Raw genomic sequence first — 24608 nt, forward strand, 5'->3', positions numbered from 1 at the left:
TTTTCCATAACACTGCTCATATTAATTGGTAAAGACATCCTTCGCATACTTGCTCACAAGCCGACTTTTGAGGGACTATCGCAGGAGCTCGACCGACGTCGCCCTCAACCCGCCTGGGCGGTGATTGACGTGCTGCCTGCATATGAGGGTCCGCGAATACTAGTTCTACTTTCCAACACGTGGCCACGGCTTGCTAAACCTGCTTCGCGCGTAAAACTTGGAGCCTGCGGGTCACCCATTTCGACATCGAGGTGACATGCTCGACTCCTGCAGCAGCAGCGCTACCGCGCCGGCGGGGCAGCTGCGACCGGGGCCCGACGCCAAGTCGGGGACACATTGGGCGTTTGCGACGGTGGTGCCGGCGCTGCGGAAATGCGCCGCGCAGGTGGGTTGCCGCGCTGGCCGTGACACGACCCAACGCGCACGTCCGTTGCGCTCCAGTTCCCCCGGTTCCACCTACACCGCTGCCGCCGTCTTGCCCGCAGGCCACAGACAGCTCCTCCCATGTAACATCCGCCTCGGGCTGCGAAGCAGTGCCGCTCCCAGTGCCGAAGGTGAGGGGGGCTTGGCAGGGGCGCGGCTCAAGGGGGGTTGGCACGTCCAGGGTCGGCCCTGCCTTGGCACGCGTGACGCGAGGGCATCGGAGTGTGGCTGGTCCCGAGCGCTCGCGCCAATACTTTGTTAACCTACGAAAGCTCTGAACTGAATCCTATAGTGATTATACAGACTTGTCAATAGCTTAGCCCTCCCGCGCGCCCTTCCCGCGAGCGAGCCAAAGCCGACCAAAGGCCGCGCCGACCTGCGACAGCCCACGGCAGCAGCGGATATAAATGATGCGCCACGGTCTATCATTTGCAGCGGAGTTGAAAAACTACCAACTACTTTTGCTATAGTATAGGGAATCTGCCCGACAGCGCGAGTGGGTTGCGCCGGCTGTCGCGCCGACGGTCCCGCCCGCGCGGGCGCGCGCGGCTCTCCGAGCTGTAGCAGCAAGAGGTCCTCCCCGCCATGGCGCTTACGTCGGAACCCTGGACAAAGCAAGAGCAGCAGCAGCAGTACCAGCTACAGCCAGAGCATCCGGCGCTGCTACAGCCGCGCAGCAGCCATCCGCCGGCGCACGGCGCCTACGGCGGGCCCCACCCACCCGGCGCCTGTTGCTGCCGGCGTGGCGGCGGCGGCGGCGGCGGCGGCGGCTGCGCGACCCAGCTCCAGCCCTATCCCCAGCTTCCAGCGCCATCGCAGTACGGGTGTCGGCCGGGCGAGCTGCGGGTGGGTGGGCACGCGCGTGTGTACAAGGTGCAGCAGCCCGGCCGGCCCATGGCGGCACCGCTGCGACACCCGCCTCGCTCCAGCCGTGCGACCACCTTCCCATTTCCAGCGTCAGCATTCTCGGCAAACCTTCCTCCTCTTCACCTGCCGCATGCCTCACCCCTGCCTCCCCCCATCACCCTGCACGCCCTGGTCCCCTGCCTCCACACACTGCTCCGTCCACCTCCTTGCTGCGCCCCTCCGGCCTCCGCCTCCCCATCCACGCCGCTTCCAACTCCTTCCAACCCCCTCTTCCCCCCTCTTCTCCCCCCCCATCCCCTCATCCCCCCAGCGCCTTGACAGCACCTGCTCCACTGCCTCCACCGCCACACAGCCCGCCTCGCCCGCCCGCCCCCCTCGGCCGCCCTGCAAGGCCGACTACGCCTGGATGCGCGTGATCGGGGCCGGCAGCTTCGGCCGCGTCAGCCTGGCTCGCGAGCTGGAGGGCGGTCGGTTGGTTGCGATCAAGACACTGAACAAGGTGGCCATCATCCGGGAAAATCAGGTGCGGGGATGGAAGCATGAGAGGGAGGGCGAGATGAGCACGGAGGGAGGGCGAGATGAGCATGGAGGGAGGGCGAGATGAGCATGGAGGGAGGGCGAGATGAGATGGGACGTGAGAGGGGGAGGGGCACAGGTGAAGGCCGAGGCAGGGTTTGTGGAGGAGGGGGTAGGGGGTAGGGTGGGGTTGTAAATACCAGCCAAAACTATGTCAAGGGGGGAGGAGAGGGTGCAGGGAGCTAGGGTGCGGCACGGTGAGGCATGCGAGGGCAGCAGGCGAGGGCGGGCTCGCTCGGGGCGACGAAGGGTTGCTTTGCACGCGCGCGCTGACCTGCTGACGTGTGTGCACCGGGATTCGTGTGTGTTTACGCAGGTACAACACGTGCTGGACGAGCGCGCCATGCTGGCACGTGTGGCGGGCTACCCCTTCCTCATCAATCTGCTCACCTCCTTCCAGGTGCGGCGCTGAGGGCGGGCGCGGCGTGGCTGCTGCTGGCAGCGGGGTGCGCTCCACATGCCCTAAGGAACACCCCCGGCACCTTGCAGGCAATGGTCAGCCAGCCAGACGCCGCCTCGCATTCTCTGTTTCACCGCCGTCCCGACTGATGATTACGGACATCCCTGACTAACCAACTAACCGAACAGGACACCGACAACATCTACCTGGTCATGGACTACGTGCCCGGTGGCGAGTTCTTCACGCACATGCGCGACAACGGGCCGCTGCACGAGATACACGCCCGCTTCTACGTGGCACAGGTGGGCATGGGTGCATGGGCGTGGGAAAGCGGAGGCGGTGGAGGAGGTGGGGCGGATGGGGTGGTGCGGCCGGCTGACCGACCGGTTGGCAGCGGACCAGTGGTGTGGGGAACGGTCAGGGGAACGAGGCGGCGGCGGATGGCGCGATGGTGGGTGCGGGCAGCCGGGTGCCACCTGCCGTGTTGCTGCGTGCTGTGGTGCCGCTGACTCATGGCCATGTGCCTCATCCTACACACCGCTTCCCTGTTCCGGTTCGCAGATCATCTTGGCTCTGGAGCACCTGCATGGCAAGGGCATCGCCTACCGGGACCTCAAAGTGCGTGTGTACGCGCGCGTGTGTGTGTGGGGGGGGGGGGGGGGAGGGAGAGGTACCGGACCCAGGCGAGATGGAAGCATACTGCTGCCCAACGCAACCTCTTGCCAACCCCTACCTCCTGAACCCCCGCCCCTCGCCCTTGTCCTTCACGCCCGCAGCCTGAGAACCTGCTCATAGGCGCGGACGGCTACGTGCGGCTCACAGACCTGGGCTTTGCAAAGGTGTGTTGGGTGGGGGGAGAAGTTGATGCTGCCTGGGCCGCACACATGTACGATGCCGGTGTGGGTGCTATCCCTGCACCCGCCCGCACAGCACGCCGCGCCCACGGTGCCCCCATGCTAGCTGCCGCCCTTTGCATGCCGCCACCTCGGCGCCGCCGCCTCAGCACCCGCCGCCTCAGCACGCGCCCCTCACCCCGCCCCCACGCTCCCCAACACACACGCGCACCTCGCGCACAGGTGGTCACGACGCGCACGTACACGCTGTGCGGCACGCCCGACTACCTGGCGCCCGAGGTCATCATGAACCACGTGAGGCAGCAGTCGCCGCGTTCCGCCTGCCGTACTAGTAGAACTGCCGCCCCGTGCGCTTATCTTGCCTGCTCCAAACACAAATCTGCTCCAAACACACTAATGCTGTAACGCCCCGGGCGGTGGGACCGAAGCTCCCTACATCATCACGTCCAAGCACCCAAATCGCCCATCCACCCGCCCGTTCCCCCTTTCACCCGCCCCTCTCTCTCACATCCCCTCTTTTTTTGCTCCGCAGGGGCACACCACCGCCGTGGACTGGTGGTCTCTGGGCTGCGTGGTGTACGAGTTGCTACACGGCTTCCCGCCCTTCTACACAGGCAACCCGCAGGAGACCTACACGCGCATCCTGAACCGCAGCTTCCAGTTCCCATCCAAGTTCGGGCCCTACGCCGTGGACCTCATCGACAAGCTGCTCACGGTGAGTTATTAAACAATCAAAGAGGGCGCGGTGGGATGCGGTGGGGCGGAGCGGGGTGTGGAGGTGGCACGAACACAGCAGCAGCAGCCCTCGCTCAGACCCTTTGCCCCGGACACCAACCCATATCCTTCCTTCTCCCTCCTCAACCCGCCGACCCTACCATGCCCACCAACGCCGCTCCCCCACCCACCCACCCGCAGGTGAACCCCGCCACCCGTCTGGGCGCCGGAGCCGAGGGCGTGCAGGCGGTGAAGGACCACCCCTGGTTCACCAACCTGGACTGGGCGCTGGTCGCCGCAAAGGCCTACCAGCCGCCGCATGTGCCAAAACTGGCGGCGCCCGACGACACGCGCTGCTTCGACAGCTTCGAGCACCTGCCGCCGCTGGAGTCGGGGGCCGGGCTGAGCAAGATGCAGCAGGACTGGTTCCGGCCCTTCTCGGTGCCGCCCATCCAGTAGTAGGAGGGAAAAGCGGAGAGGGGAGGAGGGAGATTGGGAGAGGGAGGAGGGAGAGGGAGAGAGGGCCGGCTGCCGCCGGCCGCCGTGCGCATGATGCAGCGAGCCCCAGGTGCGGGCAGCAAGTAAGATGGCGAATGTGGAGGAGCTCATCATGCGTCACGTGGCATCTGCCCAAAGTGCGGCTGTGCCGGCGGCAGCTGCTGCTGGGTGGATGAGAGTGCAAGGGTGTGCGCGTCCGTGTGTCCGAGGGACTCGTGCGGAATCGAACTGAGGGCGCGGCGGCGCCAGTGACCATGTGCAGGTCCGGGAGGAGGGGAGGAGGACGGGAGGATGGAGGAGGGGAGGAGGGTCCCAACGCACGGACACAACTTCATTCCGTGCCGGGGTGCCGGGTGGCGCCCATGCCCGGACGGCAATGCATGCGTGGAGGATGGAGGCGGTGGCGGTGGGAGACGACAGGGCTCGGATGGGAGGACGGGACGGCATGCCTCATCAGCGGGTACAAGGGCGAGAGCGCGTGTGCGTATGTGAATGTCTGTGTGGGTCGAATGTGTGATTGTGCGTGGAGCGTCCCGCCTCCGCTTCTATGCCGCCCGTGACGGCGAGCGAGCGCATGTGCTGATGATGATGTTTCGACTGTACGACAGACCGAGGGAGGGAAGGGTGTGTTTTGTGATGGCGCTGTGGGGCGGCGTTGGTCGGTTCAGTGGCAAGGTGGCCTAGGAGCTCGAAAGGGCATTCATTGCTTTGCGGAGTTTTGTGAATTACGATGGAGCTGGAGGAGGGCAACAAAGGACATTCGTTTCGACATGCATGGTTGCATGGGCGGCATGTGATTGTACAGTAGGTGAAGTGGCCACGGGGTGGTGCAGCGCTGAGACCGCGCGGCGCTTCCCACGGCGCTTCCATGCATAGATTCCCCTGTCTGCCACATCGCCATGCACGAGCATGAAGGAAGGACATCGCGACGATCATGGACAGTCACCAGCAATAGATCTGGAATAATACCGGTAAAAAGGGCTGCGTGCTGAGCTGCTTGCGTTTGTCTGGCGCCAAGTAGGAGTGCAGTGCGCAGGTGGTGGAGTTGGGGTGCTGGCCGTGAAGGACGGGGCCGGTGCGGCGGTGGTAGCTGTGTGTGTCTATGTGTGTGTGGCTGGCCAGCACATTCCAAATCAGTAGTATCTATGACCTGGCATCCACGCTTGGCGTGGGAGCCAGATGCTGTCGTGGTGATGACCTCGGGCCACGCTCAGCAACGGCATGGAGGTCCTTACTGTCGGCACGTTACACGACAATCGTGACCGTGTAAAGATCATCACCGCCACCCCTCCATCCAGACCCGCCCAGTCCACTCCCGCGCTCTACCTACCTACCGCGCTCCGCCTCTCACCCAGGCCCCTCGCTCAGCCCCTCGGTCCCAGCCACTCAGTACCCGTCACCATACCCATCGTCCTCGCAATAGCCTCCGCCGCCTCCGCCTCTCCCGCCCCCGCCTGGCCCCGCCCTCGCCAGTTGGTGCTGGTGCTGCTGCCGCCTGGCCGCCTCCGCCAGCTGCTCCTGGTACTGCAGCCAGCGGTGCTGCGCCTCGGAGCTGGCCTGGGGTCCCAGGGCAGGAGGGGGCAGGGGTGGGCAGGAGGGGGCAGGGGTAATTAGGCATGGCAGGGCGTAAGGCCGTGGGAGGGGGAAGGTGTGTGTAGGTCTGACTGGTCGCATCTTGTTCGCCGCCGCGAGCACGGACCGTTCCCCCCCACACCAGCGGAGCAGCCGCCCTTGTGCCGCACCCACGAAACCCTGCTGCCGCCGTGAAGACCACCACCGCCTCCACCGCCACATCCATCCCCACGGCGTCATGCCCACGGCGCAACACCACGCGAGGAACGGCAGGTGTGGCCGTCTGGAGAAGACGCGTTCACGGCCTGTCCCGCCCCAAAGCACCCAGCCTTCGGCCCACCCGCCAAACCCTGCTGCCGTGCCACTCTCAACAAAGCCTCCACACACCACACACACACACACACATGCACACGCCACACTCACACACACACACACACACATGCACGCACACGCACACGCACACACACACACACACACACACACACACGCACACACACACACACACACACACACACACACACACACGCCTCACCTTGGCACTGCGCGCCGCCCGCACCGACTCGTCCGCCGCCGCCATGAGCGCCTCGTGCTGGGCCGCCACCTCCGCAGCCTTGGCGCGAGCCTGAACACCACCGCGCAGGTCAGAGCACGGGTAGAGCACACGGGGCGCACGCACAGGACTGTCAGACCTACTCCCTACACACTTTGCGGCCTGTCGTGCACGAGTACTGGAAAGAAACGAAGGCGGCAACACGCCTGGCTTAGCCCCCCCCCAAAGGCCCCCGAAAGCATCCGAGCACGGCGGCAGCACCCAGGTTCCAACACACTCCAACAACAAAAAAACCTATCTCCCAACCCTAACCCAAAACCCCAACCACCGCATACCCACGGCCCTCTCCGCCCCTCCGCCACCCACCTGCTGCAAGAACTTGAGGTCGGCCGCCAGCTGCGCCTCCCGCCGCCGCCGCTCCGCCTCCGCCGCGCCCCGCTTGGCCGCCAGCCACTCCTCCGGCGGCGCCTCCTTGTGCCAGGCCCGCCGCCCGCCGCCCGCCGCCGTCTCCACACTCACCGCCATACTCAACGCAGTGGAGGAGGCGACGCTGGTGGTGCTGCGAGCAGACGCCAGCGGCGTGCCGGCGCCTGCGGCGCCGCCGGCGGCTGCGCCGCCAGAGGCGGAGTGCCTCTGGCGGCTGGCGCTGCCGGAGTGCGTGGGTGTGCCGCTACCGGTAGTGCCGGGGCCGGGCCCGGTGGGGCCGGAGGGGGAGGTGTAGGAGCCGTGGGAGGGCGAGCGGTGCAGCAGGCCGGGGCCGGGGGGCGGCGGCGCGGGCGAGGAACGGCCGTAGCCGCTGGCGGGGCTCCCTGTGGGCGCGGTCACAGGCATAAGGCAGATGCCGCATAAGGATTACCGCATAAATACTGCCGCATAAGGCAGAGCCGCATAAGGCAGAGCCACATAAGGATTACCGCACAAGGCAGAGCCGCGGATTCACCGAAAGAGATCAGGCCCTCGTTGTGCGCCCGGCGCTCATGCGTGGGTTGCTGCACACAACTCATTCAGGTGAGGATACGCATACTCCTGGCCGGGGGCATCGCACCACGGCCGCCCACTCACCGTATGCCCCGCCACGGCTGGCTCCCGCGCTGCCAAGGCGTGGCAGGGACTGCGGTACCGCAGGTGACCGGCTGGGCGCGCCGCCACTGCCACTCGTCCGCCCGCCGTAACCGCCGCCGCCGCCGCCGTAACCACCGCCGTACCCGCCGCCGCCGCCGTACCCACTGGAGCTGGCGCGTTGCGAGCTGGATGACGGGCGGGCGCCGTACTGCGACTGTGGCTGTGACGAGCTGCCGTACCCGCCGCCGCCGCCACGTGCTCTGGCGGAGCCGCTGCGGGAGGGGCTGGCCGCCGCCGCCGCCGCCGCGTCTATCTCCTCCCGGGCCATGGCAATGACCTCCAGTGTGTCCTGTTGCCAATACGCCGCAGGCAGTCCACATAACATTGCAGCATGGGTAATGAACGGAAGCGCTGATGTGATACAGGCTATAACGAGGTGATACGCAACAGTGCTGCCCCGCCCTGCCCCGCCCCCACCTTGCATCTTACTCTGTCATTGCCGCGTGTTCGGTTTAGTCTGTGCTAAAATCTACAACTCCCACTCACCCCCCCTCCCTTCGCTCGCCCCCTACCCCTTTGCTCACCTCCCGCTGACGACCGGCTGACCCCCGCCCCTCCCCGCCACCCCGTTCCCCTTCCCCGCCTCATCCCCATCCCACCCAACCCCCTGTCTCACCTCCAGCGCATCCAGCAGCTCCTGCGGTATGCGGGCTGCGGCGGCTGGCTCCAGGTCCGTCAGGGGCGTGTCGGCCCCCGCGCCCACACTGGACCGCATCAGGCCCTCAATCTCGCCCACCAGCGCCAGGGACTGCTCCAGCACCTGAGGGCGTGGGGAAGGCGAAGGCCGGCTTGTAAAGGAGCGGCGCCATGGATACGTGCGTTGTGTGTGTGTGTGTGTGTGTGTGTGTGGATTGGAAGATTGTGCACGGACCACATAATGCATTGCTACACAAGAGGCGTCGTACGTGGTTCCACCGTGATCTTTACGCCCCAGTCCTCCCCCACCCCTCCACTCTTACCACCTGCGACCTCCCTCCAGACCCTGTGCACTCACCACCGCGGGGTCCTCCTCCTCAAACAGCTCCTCACGCCAGCTGCGGCCGCCAGCGCCAACCCGAGCTCCCGGCCCCGCACCAGGCCTGGCGCCGGCGGCAGCTGCCCGCCCGCCCACAGCGCCCGCAACCGCGCCCGGCCGCGCCGGCCCAGCACTGCTGCCCGCCCCGCTCTGCCCACGTTGCCCGTTTGCCGCCGCGGCCCCACCGCCGTACCCGCCGCCGCCGCCGCCGCCGCCACTGCTGCGGCGCAGGGAGCCGCCGGCCCCGGCCCCGGCCCCGGCACCGGCGCCGCTGCTGCTGCTGGCGGCGCTGACCTCGCGTGCCGGCTGCGGCCGCCCTGCATCCCCTCGACCGCCCGCCGCCGATCCCGGCCGCTCTGCCCCAGCCCCAGCCCCAGCCCCAGCCCCAGCCCCAGCCCCAGTCCCAGTCCCAGTCCCAGTCCCAGTCCCAGTCCCAGGGCCCCCTGGCAGTGAGCCTTGAGAGGCCCGCGGTGAGGAGGCGGAGCCGGAGGAGCGAGACGGCGGCCGCGGCGCGTAGGGCGACGTCGCCGCCAGCGCCGCCGCCGCCGCCGCGTTGGCGGCGGCGCGTGCGGACGTCGAAGCCTCCAGCTGCCCCCCGCCGCCGCCGCCGCCAATGCTTCCCTCCCTTGCGCTTCCAGTCGGCGAGATGGCCCCGCCCGACTGCCTCCCGCCAGCCGCCAGCGCTGCCGCCGAGGGCCGAGATGATGATAATGACAAGGGCGCCGGCACCGGTGCGGCGGAGCTGGGGGCGGCGGTCACGTAGGCTGGCCGCAGGGAGTCCGGCAGCCCCGCATACGCACTGGAGGGGTGCGGGCTAGCGGCAGTGGTGCCCTTGCCGGCGCCGGCGCCATAGATGGCGGCGAGTGACGCCGTGCCGGGCCGGCTGCCGCCTGCCGCCCCTGCCCCTGCGGCCCCCCCGGTTGGCGACGCTTTGGGACTGTAGGCTGCTTCCAAGTAGCTCTGGCCGGTGCGCGGCCGCTGGCCCGCAGCTGCGCCGGCGGCGTTGCTGGCGGCGCGCTGCGCGGCCGCTGATGCCGATGCCGATGCCGAGGTTAATGCAGGCGCCGGCGACTCCGGATCGAACTGGTCATCGGCGTAGTCGTCCGTGCCATCACCACCGCCGGTGCCGCCCGTGCCAGTGCGCACGTGCAGCCGCGAGGGCGCCGCGGCGGCGCCTGGCGGCGACGGCGCGGCCGGTGATGCTGCTGTGGCGTCTTCAAGTCGGCTGTCGTCCAGAGCCGCCGCTAGGGCTCGAAGCTCGCCAGCGGTTGCGCCGGGCGGGCAGGCGGGCGAGGGAACGTCGGGCGAGGAGGCGGCAGGCGGCGAGGCCGGCCGCTGCGGCAGCACCAGCGGCGGCGGCGGCGACGCGGCGGCAACGTCAGCGGCGACGCCAGCGCCAGCGGATGCGCTGTATTGGCCTGCGCCCACGGCGTCGCCCTTTTCGAGAAACTCGGTGCTGCCGCGGAGGTTGACCGTCCCGCCCGTCGCTGGCTGTGGCGGTGCGCCGGCGCCGCTCTGGCGCCGCGGGTCTTGCGCCGTGGGTTCCATCAATATAGGAGTTTATGGAGCTACCGCAGCACACGCAGCGCTGCGGCCCGCGATCGCTCCAAGCCTCCGAACCAGTGTGCACATGCGCTCGTTGCAAGGCCGACCAGCCGCAGTGCCCACCGTGCCGACAGCAATTTACAGTCTTAGTTGACACTCCAGAATCATATTTTCAGGCATCATCGACTGTATTAAATGGAATGAGGCGAGCGAAGTTCGGGGCGCGGGGCCCTGCACAGCAAACGCTACACCGCTGAACGACCGATTTCCTTATTGTTTCGCGCCTATGTAGATGATTTGGACAAGCAAATTAACGGAGACCAGGTCAGGGCGGAAGCAAGTTTTCTTTTGTTAGCAAGTGGAGCACTTGTATGTGCATCTAATTGTATCACACTTCAAAGCGTTAAGAATGTCATACGTTTTGGGAGCATGTGCACTTGCACCGCAATGGTCAAACTGGACCCGGCCCGCTTGCCGGCCCGAGACTGGCCCCTCGCACCAGGTGAGCCCCCTGTACTCGATTCCGTTGCAGGCAAACTTTCACTGCAAACAGATATAGCTCGTGAGAGAGACTGTGGCCGTGATCTCCAGCCCGCACACATTCCTTTCTTGCAGCTAGCGTCTTCCCGCCTTTTGGGACGCCGCCTGCGCCGTTTGGAGGATCGCGGCCCGCACACCGACACCGCACAACTTTCTGGACCCCGGCCGCTGGACCCCGGCCGCTGCCCCAGGCGAATGCGCCGCAGGCGGTGGCCCTCGGCAGACCCATGGGGCGAACGGGCTGCCGGCGGCTTCTGAGTCGCACCGGCGGTGTTTCTGAGGCGCGCACGAGCGGCAGCGGCAGCAGTAGCTAGTCGTAGACTCTCGACTGAGCAGGAGAATGTTGGGCTCGGACGGCAGCGGCGGAGCGCCCGGGCGCTCGCAGCACTTCCACAAGGTGCGGCGCGGCGCGGCCAAGGGCGGTCGGGGGCGGGTGGCTTAAGGTGTGAGGCGTGCGCTGCCGCAAAAAAGGAGCAGGGCTGGCGTTGGGCTTAGGGGCTTAAGCGCCCCGAGTATTTCGGGGGAGGTCCCGGGGAGGCCAAAGGCCGGGTATGACGCGGGCACAGGAGCAGCCGCATCAGCAGCAGCCGGACCGGCGGCAGCAGCGGATTACACGGGTCGCCGACTCCTTGGGGTCATGGTTTCGAGGGGTCCAGCCCCTCGGAGAGAAGCGGCGGGCAACCCCAGACGTGCCCGCGTGCTGGTCAGCCCCGCAGCCTCCCACTGTTGCCCCAGCTCGCGCCCCTTCTCCCCCTCCAGCCCCTGCTCCATGCCCCCGCCCCATGCCCCCGCCCAGGTGTTTACGTACCACCACATCGCGCGCCTCAGCGCCACGGCACCGCACTGGGTGATCATCCCCTCATTCGATCACACCGCTCACCTGCCGGAGCAGCGACTGGTGCCGGGACCCTCGCTGCTGGGTAGGGAGAGGGAGGGAGGGAGAGAGCGAGCTGGCCGGCTTTCCGGTCCGTATGCGCGACACCGTTACAAGTACGGTAAAGCAAACACTGCTAGGTCTCACTGGTGCAGCGGGTGCCTGCGCTTCCCACGCCTTCTCACACGCGCCCGCCCGCCCGCCCGCCCGCGCCCGCTCCCGCCCGCGCCCTGCCCGCACAGAGCTGTACGAGCGGCGCAGTCTGTGCCCCGCCACCCTGGTCGTGGGCCTCACCACGCGGGCGCCACTGCCGCTGCCGGCCTGCTTCTTCAGGCGAGTGCCTGTGCCTGCGTTGCGCGTGTTCCGAGCGTTTCTCTTGCGCCTTGCACCTGTACTTCTTCTGCTTCTTCTGGTTATCATTGTGCCTTGGCCTTGTTCTTGTGCAGCAACGTCCTCATGACGGTGCACCTGTTCCCCCCTTTGCCTGCATGCCTGCCTCGGCCCTCTCTCGACAATCCCGCCTGCCTTCGCCTGCCTTTGCCGCCCCCCCCCCGCCCTCCTCCCATTGCCCCCTCAGGCCTCTGGAGCTGCTGCTGGAGCTGCTGGACGCGGGCCTGGCCTATACGCCCCTGGGCCCGCCGGCACTGGACAGCCGCACACCGCCGCCCGACTGGTGCATGCCCATGCAGGTAGCGGAGGGGTGGACTGTGGGATGGGGTGTGGGGCGCGGCGGGTCGGGGGGCGGCGGCGGTGGGGACTAGGCCCTGCGCGCCATGAGGCGCCATGAGGCGCAGGCCTGGCTGGGCGCATGGGCGGGAGCCTAGGCTATAGGCCCAAGCACCTGGATGCCGACATTGCCGACCCTGTGTTGCTGCTGCTGCTGCTGCTGCTGCTGCTGCTGCTGGATGTTGGGTGTGGTGTGCGCGCTGCTGTCGGGTGTTGGGTGTGGTGTGTGCGCTGCTGACGTGCGCTGCTGACGCACCTGCCGCGCAGCTGCTGGTGGCGGCGGCGCAGTCGGCACCGGCGCCCGCCACGACCGGGGACGTGCTGGCGGCGGCCGCCGCCGCCGCCGCCACGGGTCACATGTGGCCGGAGGGCGCACAGTCGTACGGCAGCGGCGGCGGCGGCGGCGGTGCTACTGGTGGCGGCGGGGGAGGAGGCCGAGCCGTAGTGAAGGAGGAAGTGGAGGCGCACACCAGGGCTGGGGAGGGCAGCGGCAGTGGAATGGGTCCGCGCTCGTACCCCATAGTGCACGGCTCCCACACAGACAGTGCCGAGTCGGGCTCCGCCGGCGCCTCGGCAGCGGTGGCAGCAGCGGCAGCAGTAGCAGCGGGAGCGCCTGGTGAGGAGGGCGCGGAAGGAGAGCCCCACCACCACCAGCACCACTACAGCCACCCGTACGATAGCCAGCAGCATTCCAAACACCACCACCGCAAGAGCTCGAGCAGCGGCGGCGCCGCCGCCGCCGCCGCCGCTGCGGCCGAGCCCGTCCCGCCTCGTGCGGGTGGCGGCCGCGGCGCCGTCGGCAGCGGCTTCAGCAGCACCATCAGCAGCTGTAGCAGCAGCTACAGCAACCTAAGCAGCCTGCTGCCTGGAAAGCACAGCGGCGGCGGCGGCGGCGCTGACGTCAGCGGCGGCGGCGACATGGCGGCGGCGGCGGCAGCGCTGCAGCCGCCTGTGACACCAGCAGCAGCACCGCCGCCGCCGCCGCCGCCGGGTCGGGCGGTGGCGGCTGCGGGCCGAAGTGCCGCCGACCTCCTCCGCTCCGCCCAGTACTGGTGCTTCGTGCACTACTACACAGGTGCGCGTGTGGGTGTTCCTTGTGTTGCTTGTGTTCGTTATCGTCCGTGCGCTTCAACTGTATGATGCGGTATAACCGTATGAGCCCGTGTCTGTTGGCGTCGCGGCTGCTGCTGTGGTGCTCCAAGGCTGTAAGGTTGCGGTACGCGTTTATGTGTTTGGGACGCTCGTGTGTGCACCGCGAGACGCGCAGCGGGTCACACCGGCAACAACCGGAAGTGATGGCGGCGGCACTGGCTCAACCGTGTGCCGTCGCCGGGTGCTGGGTGCCGTGTGCAACTCGTCCCTGACCCCAGTGCCCCCCAACCATCCACCTCCGCACAGGTGGCGACATCAAATGCGTCATGAATGACCCACCCGGTACCATGCTGCAACGGCTGCAGGTGTGTGTGTGTGTGTGTGTGTGTGTGTGTGTGTGTGTGCGCGCGAGGATTAGGCGCGTTGGGTGTGTAACGTAGATGAGGCGCGTGCGTGCACACACGTGCGCTTGCTTCACTCCTCCCTGCTTCACTCCTCCCTCCTCCCTGCCCATTCCCCGCCGCCGCCCCCCTCAGGCCAACCGCCTGTCCGACTTCACGCCCGTCATCGGCCTGGCTGAGAAGAAGGACTTCCACGTGTTCATCCGCGCCAGCCTGTTCATGCCGCTGGCCGCGCTTCTGCAGCTGCACAGCAGCCGGCAACACCCACACCCGCAACAACAACACCAACAACAGCAACCTCAGCAGCTGCAGCAGCAGCAGCAACAGCTGCAGCACCCACAGCAGGGACAGGGACAGCACCTGTGCGAACCTGCGGTGGCGGGCGCGGGCGCGGAAGGAGGCGGAGGCGGGGTGGTGCCGTGCCCGCTGGCCACAAACGCACAGCTGACGGCTTTTGACCAGAAGGGACTTAAACTCATGCTGGCGGTGGGCGGTGGTGGCGGTGGTGGCGGCGGCGGCAGTGGTGGTGGCGGTGCAGGCGGTGGCGTGCCGTTCTTTCTGTCGCCAATTCCGAGCAGCTCAACCCTAGGCGGCGGCAGTGCGCCCTTCGGCCCAGCTGTCCCTCCGCCGCCGCCGCCTTCGTCGTCCGGGCTGCAGCAGCACACGTTGAACATGCCTGGCGGCGGCGGCGGTGGCGGGGGCGGCAGTGGCAGTGGCAGCGTGCCTGTGCTGCAGGGTTCTCGTCTTGCCAGCATGAGCGCTGGCGGCGGCGGTGGTGGCAGAGGCTGGGGCGACGGAAGCCAGCACAGCAAACTGATGAGCGGCGGTGGTGGCAGTAGCACGAGTCAGCTGATGGCGCTGCTACTGCCACCGCCTTCGCCGCCGCCGCTGCTGCCCTTCCCGCAGCTACCCTTCCCGCAGCAGTCTCACGGCGGCTTCCCCGCCGGCGGCCACCAGCAGCACCAGCAATTTCTTTCGCAGCAGCAGTCGCAGCAGCAACATCAACAACAACAGCAGCAGAACCAGTCGCGGCTTAGCCCGGCCCTCAGCCTGCGGCAGCAGCAACAGCAGCTGCAGCAGCTGCAGCTACAACAGCAGCTACAGCAGGAGGAGCACATGATGCTCATGGCTGCAGCCATAGCCGCCGCCGCACCCGGGATGCGGGGTGGCGGCGGCGGTGGCGATGTGGGCGGCGGTGCCGCTGCAGGGAGCAGCTATGGCAGTATGCTGCTGTTCGAGGAGTACGGCATGGGCTTTGGCTTGTCAGGAGGAGGTGGGGCCATGATGCCCGGCGGCGGGAGTGCCGGCGCAATGCCGTACTTTGATGCTGTGCCGCTCATGCCGCACCTGCAGCAGCAGCAGCCGCCGCAGCTGGGCGCTGCAGGAGGAGGTGGCGGCGGCGGCGCGCGCCGTGTGGACCTGTCGGCGGCGTACCCGCCGCCGCCGCCCCCGCCGCCGCCGCCGCCGCTGCAGCCGGGCTGGCGGGGTGGCGGCCGGTCCGTTTCGGCTACGGGCATGAGCACGCCGGCGGGCGCAGGCACCGGCGCCAGTGGCCTGAATGACCGTGGTGGTACCAGCGCTGCAGCTGTCGGCTGGGCGCCGCCGCCGCCGCCGCCACCACCCCTGGTGCCGCAGTCGAGCGGGGCCGGCGTCGATGGCGGCGTCGAAACAGGCGACACCGAGGGCGGCAGCGGCAGCAGCAGTGGCGGAGGCCAGGAGGTGTCAAGGGAAGGGCCGCAACTGCGACGGCCGCGCGCGCCGCCGCTCGCGGAGGACAGGGCCGAGTCCCAGGCATTGGGGCTGGAGTCGCCGTGGAAAGGGCAGGGAGCAGAGTATGAGGAAGCGGTGGAGGCAGCCGCCGTGTCGCTGGCGACGGCGGCAGCAGCAGCGGAAAAGGAGGAGGAGGAGGCGGAGGCGGAAGCGCAAAGGCTGCTGTCCGCAAGCGCCGTCGGCAGCGTGCCGGGGTCACCCACGCGCGACCGCGGCAGTGGCGAGCAAGCGATGACCGCCGCCGCTACAGCCACAGGTGCTACAGCCCCGGAGGACGCCGCCCTAGCAGACGCCCTGGCAGTAGCAGACAGCGCCGGCGGCTTCCTGGCCATGTACGGCAGTAGCACCGCCGCCGGCGCCGCCGCCGCCACTGTGCCTAGCAGCTACAGCCGCCCTAGCAGCTACAGCCGCCCTAGCAGCAGACATCCCTCGCATGACTTCTCCGCAGCCGCAGCACACGCCGAGCCAGGCTCCGCACACCCACAGCGTCTGGAGCACACAGAGCACCAGCAGCAGCTGCTGATGGCGGCAGCGCTGGCGGCGGCCGCTCCGCAGCGCGCGCCGCCGCGGCCCGGACGCCTGTCGTCGCTGCTGGCAAGCCCGGTCCGGACGGCGCCGGCGGCAGTCGCCGAGAGCTCCGTCAGGAGCAGCCGTCGCACTCCCAGCAGTGGTGCCGTCGTAGCTGAGGTGGGTGCAGCCGCCGGTGGCGGCGGCATCTCTGCGGCAACTTCTTTAGGTGGAGGCTCGGCGGTGGCAGCTGCCGGCGCGCTCACGCCGCTACTCAGCCCCCGCCCCTCACACTCCACCACCAGCGTCGCCGCTGCCGCCTCTCCTGCATCGTCTACGAGTGCTGTTGCCGGCGCTGCTGCCGGTGGTGACAGCGGCAGTAGCGGCTGTGACCGGTGGGAGAGCCCGGCGTTTCGGCTGTTCACGTGTGACAGTGTGACGGGGGCGCTGCGGCCGCGGTGGTGGGTGCTGGACGGCGGCGGCGTGCAAGGGCCCTTCACAGCGGAGCAGATGGTGAGGGGTGCGGGGGAGGGAGGGGTGGCGCCAGCTTATTGATTGGGGCTGCTGGGCTGCTGGACCGGGCCAAGGCTGGGGCCAGGGCTGGAGTTTGTGAGGGCGTAGACCGCGTGTGTGTGTGTCCTGATTTGGATTAGTTGCGGCGATGCCAAATCTTTGCTAGTGTTGCTTCAGTGTTGCTGCCTTGACCGCAGCCTTTACAGTCACTGGACGACCTATGCGCCGTGTGTGTGATCCCCACCACGCCTGCAGGTGGTCATGTACTTCAGCGGCGTCATCACAGACGCCAGCCTGGTGGCCGCATCCCAGCCGGAGGTGGGCGCAGCCCTGCCCGCCGCACAGGCCCTCCCGGCACCACCACCAGCACCAGCACCGCAAACAGCCCTCTCCTCCCCGCACCGACAACAGCAACAACAGCCCCAGCAGCAGCACCCGCAGCAGCACCCGCAGCAACAGCCGCAGCAGCCGTCGCAGCCGCGGCGCCTGGAGCCGCCGCATGTGGTGTTTGAGGGTCTGGGGCTGCTGCTGCTGGCGGCGGGTGTGGGGCTGCGCTACCGCCTGCTGTCTGCGGCCGAGTGCCAGCCGCCGCCGCCGCCGCCCCGCAGCCGCATGGAGCTGCCCCAGCGCCAGCCACAGCCGCTGCTGCCGCTGCCGCAGCCGCAGCCACATGCAGCCGCGCCTTCTCCGCAACGCTCGCTGTCGCAACAGCTGTCACTTTCGGAGGGGGCAACAGGGGCAGCAGCGCACCAGCGCCAGCGCCAGCATCAGCAGCAACTCAGCGGTGGCGGGAGCGCTGCTTATGTAGCCTCACACTACGTGCGGCCAGCGCAGCAGTCCTTCCGCCTACAGCCGCAGCAACACCAGCAGCACCTGCACGAGGACCCAGCAGCGCTGGCGGCGGAGACGCCGGACGCCGAGTCGCACCTGCTGCAGCTCCTGCTCCTGCAGCACCACATCACCACCACCACCACCACCACCACCACACAGCAGTCGGGTGCTGCTGCTGCTGCTGCTGCTGCTGGTGCCGCTGCGGTTGCGGCTGCAGGGCCGACCGGCGCAGCAGCGCTGTTTGGGCCGGAGACGCCGTCGCCACTGCTGCTACGTACCGGTCCGTTCGGCAGCACCCGCGGCGGCGGCGGCGGCGGTGGTGATCCTGGCGGCATGGACAGCACCGGCGTAGGTTTGGGTGGCGGCGCCGACACGGCAGCGGCAGCGGTAGCGGCAGCAGTCGCTCGTCGTCGAATCGACTTTGGTGGTGGCAGCGGGGCCGACGCAGCGGCAGGCGGTGCCGGCGATGAGGGCTGCAGCGAGCGCGAGGCGGCGGCCATGTTGGGAAGCACCCTGTCACGTGAGGTGCGTGCGGGATGAGCCGTTTGCGAGGAGCGTTAGGTTGGGGGAGCGGTGGACTCGGCTGCTTCTTGAGGAGCGCCTGGCCCCTCTGAGCGCATGGGTCAGTGCATGTCCCAGCAGTTGCTGTACTGTGCGGTGGCTGCTCCGCCTGTCTGTCCACTGTCCTCCCCACCCTGATGCCGCCTCACCGCCTGCCCTCCGCCTGCAGGTGGGGTTGGAGGAGGCGGTGGCGACACTGCCCGCATGCCTAGGCATTGGCGATGACGACAGCGGCGGCGGCAGCGGCGGCAATGGCTGCGGCACGGCTGCTGGCCCGGCGTAGTGGTGCGGCATAGCTGCTTCCGCAGATGCGGTACATTTCGCCGGCTGCGGCAATGGTGGCAAAAATGTAGCAAGTGCTTCGATCCGGTGTTGTGGTGAGTTGTGGTGCGGTGGGGTGTGTTGCGGTGACTGTGTATCATTGGACGGCGAGTTGGTGTGGGTTTGAAATGCCGTGGTGTGGTGGGGTGTTCGGCTGGTACTGTAGCATGGCATTGCAGCTTTCCGTGTGGGTTGTATTTACTGCACACGAGAGCTTTTGGCAACGCACGAGGCCTGGTTGGTAGCGACACAACGGAAATTGGAGCGTGGCGGCCACGTGGTGTTCGGGCGCTCAATGCGAGGGATGACGCCGAGCGTGTTTCAGGGACGGTGTAGGGAGGTGCGACGCCCACAATAAGCAGGTGCGGCAGGTGCATCGTGGCTGTGTGTGATGGCGGCACTTGCCATCCGTGTTGTGGCATGGCAAGGGCCGCAGAGAGCCCAGAGGCCAAAGAATTTATGTTTGCCATCCATTCGGGTGACTCTGGATTCAGAGAGCGGCGGATTGCGGCACACATGCTTGTTGAGTGGATTGGCAGCGTGGGTTAGCTGGCTGAGAACATAGTATAAGATGTGCACACGCGTGTTGCTGTGCGACATCAGCGTGCATTGGGAACGTCCGGCGTGTAGCTGGTCTCGTGTGTGTGTATTGTATGTGTGTGTGTTTGTTTAGAAGGGCCTGTCCGTGTCATATGCATGCGACGGCAACAGGAAGACTAGCGACAGCGCTAAGCCCTAGGCAGGTGTAGGTATGCGTGTCCCTGTGTACGAGAACTGTCTTTGCGCACGTCCACCATTATTGGCAGGCAAGAGTGTGTTCAGGAGACAGTGGCGCGACACGCGGGATGCTTTTCAAAGGGCGCGGATTGGGGCCCCATGGCACCGACCGCGGAACACTGCTAAGAGGTCCTGCACCGCATGGGCAATGGTTGCTGGCATGCTAACGAAATGCATATCAGGTGCCTGGGTCGATAGGGTGCAACGGTGGGTTGGCAGGCTTAGGCCGCGTGTATGGGTAGGATCACTGGGATGTGTGAGTTGGCTGCATGTAGATTCAGTGAGCGCTAGACAGGTACACAATGGAGCTGGGTAATCAGGCGGACAGTGACCGTGCAGTAGACAATTAGGAACCGCATTGGTTCCGGCCCCAGTGCCTTGCGGTGCTTTTGTTGGGTTAAAGGCGTTCAGTCACGGTGCGGTGGTAGCACCGTCGCATCAAGTCGGGCGGGTGTTGGCAGCATCCTCATGCACGCCCGGGCTTGTACACGCGGCAATAGTACTTTAGTACGGTAGCTTGCAGGTGTTGCACGGGCTGAATGATTACAGTGCAAGATTGGCGCACGGCAGGCTTTCACGTACGGATAGATGGACACAAACACGCCGCGCTGGTGCTGAAGTTGAGGTTGAACAATATGTTGTGGGACTCCACAAATGCTATGTGTTCCACGGTAGTGGACAAATTGACCGGACGTCAAATCTCTCGGAGCTGGAGATGGAAGCATGCAGACGTGCCGCCATGCGCTGACACGTGGCGGGTGCTGCTAAGAAGCACGAGTCAATTCGAGTTACGATGTAGCCACATGTCTCCCGCATCCGCTGCGGCCCCTGAAAGCCGCGTGCCTGGTCTAGCCTGCTGGCAGCTGGCCGCACCACCTGGGCGCCGGTTCACCCCGCCATGCCCACGGCGCGTTTCCCTACCACACACCGCCAGCCATACAGATCTGCTTAATCCATACACATCCGCGTACTGCACAAGTGGCAGCGGCCCATAGTCATGCCACCAGCAACAACAGGAGCCGAGTGCCGACGCTGCCTATACAACCCGCGCCCAGCGAGCGTCTCCAGGGTTTCACTGCAGCCGGGCGTCAACCAACATTCCCCTTGCCGTGTCCTGACCAGCAGCAGTCCGCTCATCCCTGCTGCACACCCCACCCAGCCACTGCACCGGCCGCTCGCCACGGCCCTTCCGTCCCCTGACGCGCGCAGCCCACGCCTTCCTCCGCTCACGCGCTGCAGCCGCCTGCATCGGTTTAACACCTCAACCCTGCGGCCCTCCTGCCGCCTCCTGCCAGCGTCACTAGCTCCATGTCCAACGCTCCACCAACGCTCCAGCAGCGCTCCAACTCCAGCTCCAACGCTGCATCACCATCCATGCCCATCCATTAGCAACCCCGCAGGTCCTGGTGTTCAGGGCAGCACAGCCACGGCGTCAATCTCCACGCGCGCCGCCAGCGGCAGGTCCTTGACGGCGAAGGTGGCGCGGGCGGGCGGCGCCTGGGCGGGGTCGAAGTAGGTGGCATAGACGGCGTTGACCTTGGCGAAGTCCGCGATGTCGGCCTGGCGGCAGTTTGGTGGTCGGGAGAGGGGTTGAGAAGGGAGGGAGGGATGGAGGGCAGGAAGGGTGCAGCAGCTGCACAGGCTGAGGGAACGGGCTGTGTGGCCGCCGCCGGCGACGCCCTCCACATGTGGGGGTATTTGGAAGCGAGCGGGGCGCTGTGCCAGGCTGTGCGGACTGCGGCGTGCGGCTGTAGCCCGCTGGGGGCGTGTGCATGTGCTGGCCTGGCGGCCTGGCCGTGCCGAGCCCGTGCCCCTCGCCACGCTCACGCCGCAGACCCACACAAGCACCGCCCTACCCTGCCCGCGAATGACTCCGGGGTGCTGGCGCACAGTGTGGCGCGCATCCCCACACCCCGTACACCGCCTCTCCGCAAGCCCGTCGCCCGCACGCCTCCTCGCACGCTTCCGCTAACGCCGCAGCCACGCCTGCCTCCAAACCTTGCTGCAGCCCTCAACCCTCCCCCTTGCAGCCCCCACCCCACCCGTCAGCACCCAGCAGCCCCCGTGCTCTGAGCTCACCAGCAGGATGGTGGTCTTCACCACATCCTTGTAGTCAGCGCCCGCGGCCTTGAGGATGGCGCCCATGTTCTTCAGCACCTGGTGCGTCTGGCCCTCCACGTCCGGCGCGGCGAAGTCCTTGGTGCCTGGCACGATGCCGATCTGGCCAGACACATAAACGGTGTTGCCGGCCTTGATGGCCTGGGAGTAGGGGCCCAGCGCGGCGGGCGCACCGTCTGTGGAGATGACCTCCTTGGCCGACATGGCGCGCACGCTAACGGTGGTCGAGCGACTAACGGGCGCAACAGACACAGCAGGGCGAGAGATGCGAGCACTGCCCTTGATGAGTGCTGAGCACGCAGAAGCGCGGAGCGAGACAGCCATGGAGGGCAACGAACAAAGCTGGGAACGCAGGACACCGCTTGGTCACTAAGCTCCGAACGATTGTATGTCACACTTGTATAATTGTAACTTGCCAGGCCATCGATCGGCGAAGGTCTGCATGTGCAGGCCCCACCAAACTTCCATGCATTCCACGCTGAATTCTTCGCAGTTGTATTCAATTATACTTACATAGCTACTGCAGACTCACCATGCAGCAAACAGGCCGGAACTCCAGCTCAGGCTGCAGACAGTTTTCATGTTTCCCTCGCGCACGTAGCCGGCCGCAACGAACGGTGCTGCAAGTGCTGGGTTTGCACAAGGCGCTTCGCAAGGTGCAATTGGGTTTCGGAGGGGCTGGAGCCAGCAACCGATAGGCCGGCGGCACGGGCCGTCACCTCCCGCAACACGCGCCTGTTGCCTCCTCCCCCTTGCAGCCTGCCAACGGCCCCATCACCGCGCCCGCGGACGCCGTGTATGAGTGCCTCACACTCCTCCGGCGACCTGACCTGGAAAGGTGGGGCAGCGGTATCGAAGGCATTGACACCGGCAGTGACAGCCGCAGCGCCCCTCCCCCCGATATAAATCCGCCCAGTGCCGTCCTCCTCCGCACCACACCCACCCGTCTTACAATTCAATCACATCAAAACCATCGCAACCCGAACCTTTGCTGCAAATGCTTTTACATTGCGTTGTGTCTACAGCCTGGCGCCGTTCTTCCCGGCTGGCTCCTTCGACCCTGCTGTGCGCCGTGTGGTCGTGGAGGTGGGCGGGCAGGAGGTGGAGGAGGCGGGGCCGCTGGCGGCATGCAGCGGATTCATGGACACAGGTGCGTTGACGCCAGTATGTGTGAGCGCGTGTGTGCGTACATGTGGGTGTGGTGCTCGGAGGTTGGTAAGGGTGAGGGGAGTGACTTGCTGGTTCGGCTGTGGGTGTTGGGGCTGCCTGCACTGTGTGGCAGAAGACGCAGCGGCCTCGTGAAGCCACGACCCACTGCCACAATCAGCTTCTAGTCGAGGGCCGCAGCCTCCCGCGTAAATCAGTCCTTGCTGCAACAGTGTGCACCGCTGCTGTGTTGTCCATCGCCGCCCCTGCAGCTGCTCGGCGAGTGCTGCCGGGTCACTTGCTGCGGCGCTGCCGGGTGCTGTCCAGTGTGGCGCTGGGGGACAGCTGCCAGCAGCGGGTGGCGCTGACAGGTGGGCGGGGGTTTGGGTGTGTGTGTGTGTAGATACCAGCCCAAATTAAACCAAACCAAGCCAGACTAGCGGAGCACAGGGGGGTGGCGGGGTCGGGAGCGCCGGCCTGCAGGCCTGCAAGGCTGCAGGACCGCAGGAGGGCGTGGGTGACTGCCATTGGCGACTGCCATGGGCGTAAGTGCGGCATCGACGTGGCGGCTGCGAATGACGGGGAGGGCACAGGAGGTCCATCAGTCCAAGTGGCGCTCATGCATTGATCCCCGGCGCCACACACAATGCTGCGCTCCACCTACCGGTATGCCCCCATCCCGCAGCCTGCACCGGCGAGGAGACCGTGTTCGTGTGGCGGCTGCGGCGAGTGGGCGCTGAGCCCGCCGCAAGCGCCAGCAGCAGTAGCAGCAGCAGTAGCAGCAGCAGCACTGGGTGGCTTGGCAGTAGCACGGGTGCGGGGCTGGAGGCCGCCGCACCCACCTCGCCAGCCTACTTCCGGTCCTCGACTCCCGCGCCCCACTCGGTGCGGCGAGGGCCGGCAGGCAGCGACGACGACGAGCCAGGTACCAGTGGCACAAGCACCAGCGGGAGAGGGACACGGGACTCGCAAGACGCGCATGCAGTCGCGTCCCCCACCGCCTCCATTCCTCCACACCAGGAGCCAGGGCAGGAGCGCGGCGACGGCAGCGCGTCTCCCGCCCCCGGCTCGGATTCCGAATCCGAATCCGAGGCACCTGACTCCTCAGGATCCAGGTCCATCGCCACAGCCTGGATCGTGGAATCCATAGCTCGGGACGACTCGCATGACGAGGAGGAGATGCCGGCGCCGGGGGGCCCCACGGGTTCCGGCGGCGGCCCCCACCCGCGCTGCTCTCCTGAGCTGGTGGTGAAGGCCCAGCTGGGGGCGCTGTCGCGGGGGGACGTGGTCGGTGCGGCGTCCTTCAACCTGTGGAGCCGCAGCACCTCGGTGGGTGGGTGCGTGGCAGGGGCTGTGGGGCGTGGGGCGTGGGGTGGCCATGGGTGGGTAGCTTGTGTAGGCGAGCCGGCGATGGAATGGGACGGGCGGGAACCGGTTTGCCGTTTCGGGTGTGATGGCCGGGTGCGGCGGGCTGCAAACTGCTAGGGAAGTCCCGCCGTCGCGAAGATGGAGATCCCGGTGCCATCGGCGGACCTGCCACATCACGTCATCCCGTTGCCACGTGCCGCCCACCTCCCACCTCTCATCCCTCACACCCTGCAGGGCGGCTGGGAGTTGCATCTGTCCGCCTTCTGCTCCCTGCTGGCGCAGCCCGCCTACGCCCCCCTGCTGGCAGCGGCGGGGGCGGAGCTGGGGCCCTCCGCGCTGCCCACCTCGCGCCGGCTGGTGCAAGAGGTCCGGCTCACTGGCATACGGCGACAGGGCGGGACAGCGGGGGTAACAGGAGGAGGTGGTAGTGGTGGTGGCGGAAGCTGTCGGCTGGTGTTTCAGCTGGGCATGCAGGCGAACGGGTGCTGGGTGGTGGAGGCTATTCGCCGCGTGGCGGACAGCTGAGGCTTGGGCGCGTTGAGGGTGGAGGGTGCGGGCAGGTGTGCGCGTGGAAGGCAGTGGCGTATGGCCAGGTTGCAATCGCTTCTCCACACTCCGTTGAGGGGTGAGGTTGGAGGAGGCGGAGGCGAGGGTAATACCTGTCATGCAACTGGGAAGTGCAGTGAGTTGTTGGTCGAGTGGTGGAGGCGGAGAAGGCGGGGATTTTGGGGACACGATTCTGGGATCGTTCTAGGGAGTGCGGAACTCAGCGTTGTGTAGGCACCTTCATTTCTCACAGCTGAGGCTGCGCGTTGTATACTGTTGGGGCCGAGTGTTCATAAGCAAGCATCTCCGAGCTGGGGTTTGACACCACAACCACAGCTGCATCAGCATGGTCGGGGTCAGTCAGGGGCAGTACGGCTCTGA

At 67.0% G+C, this 24608-nt stretch overlaps 5 protein-coding genes across 5 annotated transcripts; 3 read left to right on the forward strand and 2 right to left on the reverse strand.

The window, feature by feature from the left end:
* Positions 1–24: 24 nt before the first annotated feature.
* CHLRE_16g669800v5 (uncharacterized protein) lies at positions 25–5614 on the forward strand. The gene is made up of 10 exons (XM_001699178.2): positions 25–385; positions 486–554; positions 1601–1813; positions 2183–2266; positions 2455–2568; positions 2828–2884; positions 3043–3105; positions 3343–3414; positions 3653–3835; positions 4036–5614. The coding sequence occupies exons 1-10, from the start codon at positions 257–259 to the stop codon at positions 4291–4293; spliced, it is 1242 nt and encodes a 413-aa protein (XP_001699230.2). The 5' UTR covers positions 25–256; the 3' UTR covers positions 4294–5614.
* Positions 5615–5618: 4 nt separating this feature from the next.
* Positions 5619–10514, reverse strand: CHLRE_16g669750v5 (uncharacterized protein). Its single transcript, XM_043071136.1, has 6 exons — positions 8571–10514; positions 8193–8336; positions 7517–7865; positions 6821–7263; positions 6437–6526; positions 5619–5889 (listed from the first exon to the last, which is right to left on the reverse strand). Exons 1-6 carry the CDS (start codon positions 10137–10139, stop codon positions 5719–5721), a joined length of 2766 nt encoding a protein of 921 aa, XP_042915814.1. The 5' UTR covers positions 10140–10514; the 3' UTR covers positions 5619–5718.
* A 100-nt stretch (positions 10515–10614) lies between these two features.
* Positions 10615–19826, forward strand: CHLRE_16g669700v5 (uncharacterized protein). The gene is made up of 10 exons (XM_043071135.1): positions 10615–10638; positions 10752–11073; positions 11473–11596; positions 11793–11883; positions 12128–12239; positions 12544–13351; positions 13675–13733; positions 13905–16559; positions 16815–17915; positions 18121–19826. Exons 2-10 carry the CDS (start codon positions 11017–11019, stop codon positions 18232–18234), a joined length of 5121 nt encoding a protein of 1706 aa, XP_042915815.1. The 5' UTR covers positions 10615–10638; positions 10752–11016; the 3' UTR covers positions 18235–19826.
* A 1-nt stretch (position 19827) lies between these two features.
* CHLRE_16g669650v5 (uncharacterized protein) lies at positions 19828–21544 on the reverse strand. The gene is made up of 2 exons (XM_001699121.2): positions 21129–21544; positions 19828–20609 (listed from the first exon to the last, which is right to left on the reverse strand). The coding sequence occupies exons 1-2, from the start codon at positions 21489–21491 to the stop codon at positions 20460–20462; spliced, it is 513 nt and encodes a 170-aa protein (XP_001699173.2). The 5' UTR covers positions 21492–21544; the 3' UTR covers positions 19828–20459.
* A 150-nt stretch (positions 21545–21694) lies between these two features.
* On the forward strand, positions 21695–24536 carry CHLRE_16g669600v5 (uncharacterized protein). The gene is made up of 6 exons (XM_043071134.1): positions 21695–21823; positions 21926–22005; positions 22193–22317; positions 22586–22684; positions 22999–23642; positions 23916–24536. The coding sequence occupies exons 3-6, from the start codon at positions 22308–22310 to the stop codon at positions 24204–24206; spliced, it is 1044 nt and encodes a 347-aa protein (XP_042915816.1). The 5' UTR covers positions 21695–21823; positions 21926–22005; positions 22193–22307; the 3' UTR covers positions 24207–24536.
* Positions 24537–24608: the final 72 nt, after the last annotated feature.

The sequence above is a fragment of the Chlamydomonas reinhardtii genome, chromosome 16 (genome assembly GCF_000002595.2).
Source record: "Chlamydomonas reinhardtii strain CC-503 cw92 mt+ chromosome 16, whole genome shotgun sequence".
Classification (NCBI taxonomy): Eukaryota; Viridiplantae; Chlorophyta; class Chlorophyceae; order Chlamydomonadales; family Chlamydomonadaceae; genus Chlamydomonas; species Chlamydomonas reinhardtii.